Raw genomic sequence first — 9,947 nt, forward strand, 5'->3', positions numbered from 1 at the left:
AAGCACTGCTTTAAATTATTTTACCAAATTAAATGTAACATCTCTGAACTGTACAGTGGGCTTTCACATCATCGTAGAAGATGTGAAAACAAACTTTTTCTTAAGCATGTGACAATATTTTTTGAGCCATTTCTTTTTCCAGTAGAGAATATTAGCATTTGAAAATAATTAAGAGGAGAATTTAAATGTAGTTTATTTTCAGTTTACCATATTTAGTTGGACTTATATGGCATTCCACTTTTTAAAACATTATCTTCCTGGGAGTATACGTTCTGTAAGAATAAGAGAACATGAAAAAGCAGCTATCCTAAGGCTAGGGACTCATATGTATATTTTTAAATTCATTTACTTGTAAATTTCCTACTATATGTTAAGATATTTTGTTAATAAAGTTACAGAATTCATGAAGTCTTAATGAAAAGTAGAAAATATGATTTGCTTTTCAGCCTTTATAAAAGAGAAAATGAAATATGGCTAATTTGCATAAAGGTTCATTTATACCGTATCTTGAGAGCGTTGGAGAAAAATGTGATACTGATTTAATCACCAATACTGGATGTGACATAATAAATAATGTCACTATTCACTGGTCTACTTGGATTCCTCTATTATGGAATTCTGAGAAAGTAATGAATAAAACAAAACAAAAATGATGCCCTCATACTGAACTACTAAGTCAACTGAAAATGACCAGAAAATCTGGATGAAGAGGTTAAAAATGGAAAAACATGCAAACATAGATCATAGATTTAACTGATAAAGTGAAGAAACTGATAGGGAGAGAAGTCAAAAACCACCACCAAAGTATTTGGCATCTTTGAATTAGCTGCTGGTTAACAGAACCATTCAAAATTGCCTAACTGACTCAAAACAATCGGTAAGTACTGCCCTGATTAGATTTGAGAACAAACCAAAAAACTTCCCTATTTCTTTAAAACCAGAAAGCAATTTTATTCTCTCATATTCACTTGCTCTTACAATCAACATTTACTGAGTAAACACTACAAATAAGGGCAACTAATGTGTATTAAACCCTAAATGTGCTAAATGCTTTACAATGATTATTCCATTTCACCCTTAGTATACTATGAGGCAGGTACTATTATAATCCCCATTTATTAGAGAAAATTGAGGTAAATTTCTCCAAGTTACACAGTTTATAGCAAGAGACAGTTCTGACTCTGGATCTGGCATTTACTACTACTATACTTAATTATGCCAGGAATTTCTTTTCACTATTATTTAAGTCTTTAGAAGAGAATTTATTTTTAGAACTTTTGCTCTACTTTAAAAACAAAATCAGAAATAATTTAGAGTTTTCTTTTAAAAATAGTATTTTGTTGGTTTAAATAGTCAGAAAAGTTGACCCCAATAAAAACAATTCAAAAGAAAACAACCCAGTAAGTCAAAACACATATGCATTCTGTTAAAAAAACAAACAAACTTAGTTCCTGCGTGGTCTGGAATAGGCAGAAACCCATAAATGGAAATCTGTCTGCCTGATCACCTATGGAGAAAGCAGGAAATCCTGTGAGTTTTAAAACACTGCCTAGTCACAAGAATAAAGCAGACATAGCAGTACGTAAGAGAAGTGCTACATCCATGCTCATGTCACATGTATGTATATACCTGTACACGAAACACAGCCAAAGGGCAAACTTTGGGGCAACCTACCTTGCCAGTGATTCGTTATATAGAATAAAGTTCCTTAAGCAGGGATCCAATTAATCAAAAAATGAAGGTTGGGGAAATTATTAACATTTACCTAGCCAAAGTAACTATATAATATGAAAATGTCTAACAATCAAAACATCAGACAATGGGGACTAAGGAATCTAGAAAAGCATTTAATGATAGGCCATTTTGGGGGTATTTTTGCAAGTATATAATATAAAAATATATTTAAAATAAACCAAAGTAAATGAAATATTTTTCAAAATTATACAATCTCTTAAAAATACATCAAACTTTGCTAACAAGATCCTTAAAACTAGTGACCTGAAATTTAGACAAAATAACACAAAAACACGTCAGAATTTATTTGCTAACCCATTATGAGACAAACTTTCCTTTGTTGCCCATCAACAAATCAAGACAAACTATAAACAGCAAATGTTACTATTTTGATAAAATTTCATTTTTCAACCAGGGAAATTTTAGACTTATTTTCCATTTTAGGAAACATAAGGTTTAAAACAAAAACAAAAACTTCATGTTATTTAACTGAAGTTCAGCAAAATCAAAACTAATGCATTTCTCTAGCTTGTCATTCAAAGCCGTTTCTGGGTTAAGAAAAGAGTATTTAAACATTTCGTTTATAAAAAAAGAAACATGATTTTGCGTTATTATCTCTAAATCTGAGTTGCTTGTCTTTTAGTCACCTGCTTAACTTAAGATATTAACTTAACATATTTTAACTAAAATATGGGTATATAATATGTCTCAACCCTCTAATGTCACTGAAATTATATTTGGAAATTTTAAGTAGTTCTGATTATTGAAATAATATCTACATAGCTGGGAGATTTTGGCAATTTAAATATTTCCCTATAAATTAGCTTTTATAATGATAGTTCATCCATGAACTCAGGAAATGAGACTCTACGGGGAAGAGCAGAGTCCTGTCCCCATATCTTGCTAATTCAGGCCTACGAACATCTTAAATTGTTACACCTTGTGAGCTGCCTTTTCACCACCGTGCTGCACCACCTAGACAGTGCCTGGTATACTGCAGACCTTAAACAACCGTTGGATTTATTTCTTGCATAAAATAAATAACTTTTAAACCTTTAGACATATTTTAACGGCTATCTATTTTTTAAAAGACTCTTGACAGCTAAAAAGTTAAGACAAAGATTTTTAAAGAGTGCGAATATTTCCATCTGTTTTCATAGGCCAACACATCTGGGAGATGTACCAAAGCAAGTTTTGTAAGTAATAAACAGGTCAACTTTGCAAATAAAAGAAATAAATTGCTGAAACATATACTCATCTTTAGTTGGAATGTACTTACTTTCTCTAACAGGTAAGGTCTACAAAGTAGCTTGATACAAAAAATTTAAGGTGACTCTCCCCATTATGACAATTATTGAGTAGATGATTAGCAAGGTAGTAATAAAGAAAAGTTAAAAGCATATTATAAAATATATCTACCAGACTAGTACAATTTACTACTGTAAATATTTAAAATACAATTAATATATAACATATTTTAAGGCAATTTAAGTATTCTTAAATTTAAATTTAATTTTAAAAGAATTTTACTTACTTGTTTGCACCTAAAAAGTAACTACTTTGGTGTCCTTGTCCATATTCTAGTTGTAGATCCTAATAGTACAGAATAAAATATTCAGCAAAATAGTAGTGTATCGCAAATCATGATACACTAACGCATATTGTCTTTAAAAGAGAAACCCCAGACTTCAAATAAATCTGTATTGCTATATGTTCTTAAAAAGAAAGCAAGGTAGGACTTCCAACAATAAAAGATTTCAGAAGTTTGTAGTCTTAATTTATATATTTTATTATTTAAGTTACCAAAATTTTCCTGGGAACTTGTTTGAACACCATATGCAAGTTTCATTTATGGTTATTGCTACTGTAATTAACATTTGTAAAAATCAGTTTTTGGAATGAAAAAAGTATTTATGCTCAAGCTATAATGAAGCAAAAATGATTACAGAAGAGAACAAGCAACAAAAATCTTGGTTTGACTTTGTATATAAAATCTGCAATAATTATGTATATATACACATTCACATATTTCTACTACTGCTTCATGCAGGTAATAATTTTTTAAAGGTTAAAAAGAAGGTGGTCTTTCAAAGTGAATTATACATGTGAAATTGCACAAGATTATAAACTAAATTTAAGGACTTTAAATATTTTTTTAAAGAGTTAAGTAGCAAAACTTCAAACGAATATTATTAAGGCAGTTCTTCAACTATTTAAACATTTCCACTGAACGCTGCAGGTTGTAGAGTTAAGAACTGAAATTTAAAGGAACTAACAATCTATGTGCTCAACTGAAATGCCTTCTTGAGGAAAAAAAATGATTTCCAACAACCACGGAAAGTACAGTTTCGTTTTCTCCCACTGTATTTCAAGCACCGTTTTAATGATTAAGGGGGAATATTTAACATTTTAAATGAATTTTATTTTCATTAGAATATAGTGTACTTAAAGCGCTATCTAGTTTTACAAGATACTGCCAGATGCACAATGAGGACTTAATGCAAAAGTTACCTTCTTGGAGCAGCCTTCCAAGACTGTCCAGGAAGGTAGGTGTAACCTTCTTCGCGACTCCACGGCATTTAACACATAGTTCTCCTCTAGTGTTTACACTGACTTTTAATTAACTTATTTACAAGTTTATAAAAATAGTAGCCAGGCTATAAGCTCCTCAAACAAAGGAAAATTGTTAAATCCATCTTTTTTCCCCACAGCCTAAGGTCTAGCATCGTACCTGGCACACACTAATTAGGCCCTAAGAAAATGCGTGTTCAAATGCCATTTGTTTATTTTACTGTAAACAGATAACTAACACTTCAGTCTCATTAAGATATACATAGATAATTATAGATCACACAAATACTAAGCCTAGACATACAAGACTTCTAAGCAATACATCACATTTAAGTGAAAAGTTAAAAGCCAAAAGCCAAAAGCCTGGTTTAGACAAGGCTCAAATTTTGTCTTCTTCAAAATTGTGTTCTTCCATGCATAATAATATATGTTCTTACCAGTGACAGAAGAGATAACACATCATAAACAAAAAAGATTAGTGAACTGTCACACTGGTATCACATAAAATTCTAATGAAATTCGGATACCTGTTCTCTTTAATTTGTAATGATAGATCTTAATAGGATGAAATTGCTATTATCATAAGACTGCCACACAGTTATTATGCTGCACTATTTAAGTGGTCATGACTTTATATAGGAGACTTTAATCTTTGGTATTTAGTAAAGAAAAGTACTAATCTCAATGAATACCTTTCTGAATTCAACTTCATTTTCTTCAGCTATGCATAACTGGGCCCTTCTACCAGACCAGCAACCTCTTTAGCCAATATAATCTGTTAAGCCTTTAATCAAATGACAGCTTTCAAAAGCGTAATTTGTGCAGAGTGGCCATGGCTTGTGTTATATAAATATAGATATGTCCTAAGAATAGCTAGCTCATCTGCTACATGACAGTTACCAGGTTTATGATAATAATTTTAAAAAAATCAACTGATATATTTAGGAAGGTAAGAGAAGAATCTGAAATAACTAATGAAATATTTTAATAGAAAATGGACTGTAAATTCACATACAGAATAACATTCAGGATGGGGAGAAGTTGCTGACAGATCCAGGTCTGATGATTAAATGTGGCATGTGTTAAGCCCTACCAGAAAAGCTAAAATTGAAAGGGTTTCATTCTTTATTAATTCCTTCTCCGTAAATCAAGTTATGTTTTAGCATCCATAGGGAAAGAAAACAAAAACAAAACCCATGTGCTAGGCATGTCATCAAGGAAAAGGATTGCACTAAGTCCTTCTAATAAGTAGTTAATCTCATTTAATTCAACTATTATTTACTAAGCACTTATTATATGGCAGGAATTCAGACAGCAAATCAGACAAGAAAAATGAGAATAAATAAAAAGGAAAGGAAGAAAAGGGAAACTTGGGCAAAGTTAGTAGTCATTTACATATCTTTAGGGTAGTCTAAGAAAGACTGATCTAAAATGCTTTCCAAAGGGACTTGGACGCTATTCTGTAATAGAAAAATGCTACCAAAGTTATGCTTGGAAAAGCACTCAAAATAACTCTATAAAATGATGGTAAAACATGGCCATTCTTTATAAGCTAAATAAGAATACATTTGAACATGCCAGGATAGACATAAAAAATTTAGTAGCATAAATCAGGCATCAACTTATTAATGAATGACAGTGTTTAACTACACAAAGTCAAAGCAGTAACAACATGGATGGCAACATGCAATAGCCCAGTACAGATTCAAATTGAACACTCAGCAAAAAATTTAAGATGGTCAACCTAAGCCCAATTAAAATATCTTTTGGGGTCAGAAAGTCCTAACTTCAGTGTTTTAATGAATAGAGGAGTACTTGTGAACTCGGATAGAGCCTCTAAGAAGACATGGTCCCAGCAAGAGCTGAAAAAGCACAGAGGATGTGGCGTGGAACACTGGAAAAGAAAAATACATGACCAAGAAAATCTTATTATTGTTTTTTTTTTAAAACCCATCTGGAGATTACAAAGTCTATCTATACCTGATGAGAAAACAGCAGGAAGTCAAAAAGAATTGTAGCCAATTACAGTTGGCTACAAAAACACTAAAGAAAAAATACTTTAACAATATGTTTTAACCAAGAAAAAAGAGAATAGCAGAATTTTTCCTCATCAAAAAAATGAGAAAATATGGCACACAAGTAAGGTGTTAGGAGACACCTTTTAATGTGGTAGATAATTTACAGAAGTAAAAAGGGACTAAACCCTCGATAATTCTTATTTCTTAAAAAGAAAAGCAAGTAGGGTCAGAACACTAACTGAACAAGCAGTGTTCTGACTAATAAAAGCAGAAGACTTAAGGGGACTCAAAGTGAATAAACATGACTTTTGTATAGCAAGGCTGGAAATGAATATCAGCAGGTTAGTTTTTTTTTTTTCCTTTTTAAATTTTACTGAAGTACAGTTGAAGCAGGTTAGTCTTGATACTCTAGAAAATGTCCTGTAATTGTGCAATTATGAAGGTGAGTTTTCCCTAGAAATTGCTTCATATATAATAGGTAAGAAAAGTGACCATACAACATAAATTTTATAGTAAGTAATAGTTTAACAGATTTAAAATTAACAAAGTTGATGTATCTTTTCCAGAATAAATTTAACTTTATTTATAGACTATTCAATTCTGACCTAATTCAGGGGTAATCTTGTAGTACTTCTGTTATGGTTACTGATAATGATAAATTGGGTATATCTTTTGGACATGTTTTAAATTATAACCTAAATACTTTATTCTTACTTTTTCAGGAACACTGTAAGTTTCTTCAGAGCAATGATTATGTCACTACTTATGTTCCTCCACAGTAATTAACATAGTGCTTTATACAGTTGACCCTGGAACAACATGGGTTTAAACTGTATGAGTCCACTTATATGCTGATTTTTTCAATAAATACATACTACAATATCACGTGATCTGCTGTTGGTTGAATCCAAAGATGCAGAGTCACAGGAAGGCCAACTATAAAGTTATACTCGGATTTTCAACTGCTGGTGTCCCTAATCCCCTTGTTGTTTAAGGGTCAACTGTTCTTACTTTTCAATATATTCTTCACTGGTATATGGGCCAAAATGCCTAGTAGAACTAGGAAAATTAGAAAAAATCAGCAGCAGCTGAACAGATGTGTAATACCTTTTAATGTAAAGACAGCATCTTGTAGACCGGCTATATCCATTCTTATGGTTATGGGCAAAACTCTTATTATTATGGAATTTTGCTGAGTTTTTTGCTTTGCTTTTTTAACTCAGGCATCTTTCAAAATTTAAAGACCTTTCTACTGACTAACAATGTTAAAATTCAAGCTCTGTTACTCTGGTTTCATATATTATGATTGTCTGATTAAAAAAAAACCTTTACTATAGGAATGATTCTAAATTCATTTACAAAAATCATAAGATGAATACCCTTAGCACTTAAAACAATCAGAAAGCATTGATGACATGGAAGTTTTAGGCAGCAAGGTCTTTAAGGGGGTAAATGTTTCTTTTGGTCCCAAAAGATTTAGGGCTGTCATCTTGGTGCCAATTGTCTACTAAGATGACAGCCAGACATTTTGGGTCCATCAGGTTTCTAGTGGCTAGCAGTAAGTATTTAAGAGTTGAAATCCTGTTCACAGTGCTAAGGTTTTAGAACTATGAAAGTAGGAGACTGAAATAATTATGGACACTTCACATCAAAAAACAAAAACACTAATTTGAAAAGACACATGCACTTCAATGTTCATAGAAGCACTATTTACAATAGCCAAGACATGGAAGCAACCCAGGTGCCCATCAACAGAAGATGTGGTATATACACACAGTGGAATATTACTCAACCATAAAAAAGAATGTAACATTGCCATTTCCAGCAACGTGGATGGGCCTAGAGAATGTTATGCTTAGTGAAATAAATCAGACAAAGACAAATATCATATGATATCACTTATATGTAGAATCTAAAAAATAATACAAATGAATCTATTTACAAAACAGAAACAGGCTCACAAACACAGAAAATAAACTTATGCTTACCAAAAGGGAGAGGGAAGGGGGAGAAAAAAGTTAGGAGTATGGGAATAACAAACTACTGCACATAAAATAGATAAGCAAAAAGGATTTGCTATATAGCACAGGGAATTATACCCAGTATCTTATAATAACCTATAATGGAACATAATCTTAAATAAAACCCCTGAATCACTATGCTATACATCTGAAACTAATGGAATATTGTAAATCAACTATACTTCAATAATATACACATACACACACACCAGAAAATAGCGTCAAAGAGGATGTGGAGAAATTGGAACCCTTGTGCATTGCTGGTGGGAACTGTAAAATGATGCAGCGGCTATGGAAAACCATATGGTAATTCCCCCCAAAATCAAGCATAGAATTATCATATGATCCAGCAATTCCCCTTCTAGTTATATACCCAAAAGAACTAAAAGCAGAAACTTGACAGATACTTGTATATCTAGGTTCACAGATGCATTATTCACAATAGTGTCCGTTGATGGATGAATGGATAAACAACATGTGGTTATACATATAATGAAATATTATTCAGGCTTAAGAAATTTTGACACATGCTACAACATGAATGAATCTTGAAGATGTTATGACATTATGCCAAGTGAAGTGAGCCAGTCACTTATATTATTTGTCACAAAACGACAAATAATGGTATGATTCCACTTACATGAGGTACCTAGAGTACAGAAAAATTCAGAGACAGAAAATAGAATGGCAGAATGGGAGTTATTGTATAATGGGTAAGGAGTTGCAGCATGAGAAGATGAAAACGTTCTGCAGATCAACAGTGGTGATGGTTGCACAACAATATGAATGTACTTAATGCCACTGGACTGTACACTTAAAAATGGTTACAATGGTAAACTTTATGTTATGCATACTTTACTACAATAAAAAAATAACTATGGAACATATATGTTGATTAAAAAGAGAGAGAGCATGAGCACAAGACCAGTATTAGTGGGAAAAAAATATTGCCATTGTTGGGTAGAGGCAATAGTGGTTTAGGTGGAATTGTTGAGCCAGGGTGCTTAGGTCAAACCCCAGCTCCACTATTATTTAGTTGGGTGGTTAAAGTCGATTTCAGCTTCTATGCACTTTAAATCCCCTTATTTGTAAAACAAGGATTAAAATTTAACATATTTAAAGTGTTTAGAATATAAAGCCTGGTTTAAAAAAACTTCTAGGTAAGTGTTAGCTTTTATCATTAAAAGTGGGCTTTTTAAAGTTGATTTTATAAATAGTAGGATCTGACAAATATTTCATTCATCCCTCTTCTGCCAGAACTATCCACAAGTTAATTGTCCCTAAAGCCCCTTCTCTGTCACAAGACTCCCTTGTCAGCTGCTCCCTCTATCATAAGAAACTACTGATTATGTAAGGGGTGTGGGAGGTAGTTCTAGGGAACAGAGCCATGATAACTCACTCAAGTTACTAGGCTAGTTACACACAGGGTAGAGAAAAGAATATTTGTAACTCTAAAAGTAGTATATTTCTGGTTTTGATGTTGTATTTTCCTGGAGAATATTAATACCTAAAACAGTCAATTTAAACTTTTGATTCTGTGGTCTTTTATTTCCACAACAAATGTCACTATTGTCATTCTAGCCTACATATGCCTAATTCTGAA

General features: G+C 32.2%; 1 protein-coding gene across 3 annotated transcripts in view; it reads right to left on the reverse strand.

Annotated features, from left to right (window-relative positions):
* Positions 1-9,947, reverse strand: part of MAP4K3 (mitogen-activated protein kinase kinase kinase kinase 3) — a 189,765-nt gene that overhangs the window by 36,770 nt on the left and 143,048 nt on the right. For all 3 annotated transcript variants that reach the window (XM_082851871.1, XM_082851870.1, XM_082851872.1), the window contains one exon: positions 3,269-3,327. In XM_082851871.1, the coding sequence (XP_082707997.1) occupies positions 3,269-3,327 (59 nt within the window). The remainder of the gene's footprint in view (positions 1-3,268; positions 3,328-9,947) is intronic.

The sequence above is a fragment of the Leucopleurus acutus genome (assembly GCF_964270905.1).
Source record: "Leucopleurus acutus genome assembly, chromosome: 12".
NCBI classification, from domain to species: domain Eukaryota; kingdom Metazoa; phylum Chordata; class Mammalia; order Artiodactyla; family Delphinidae; genus Leucopleurus; species Leucopleurus acutus.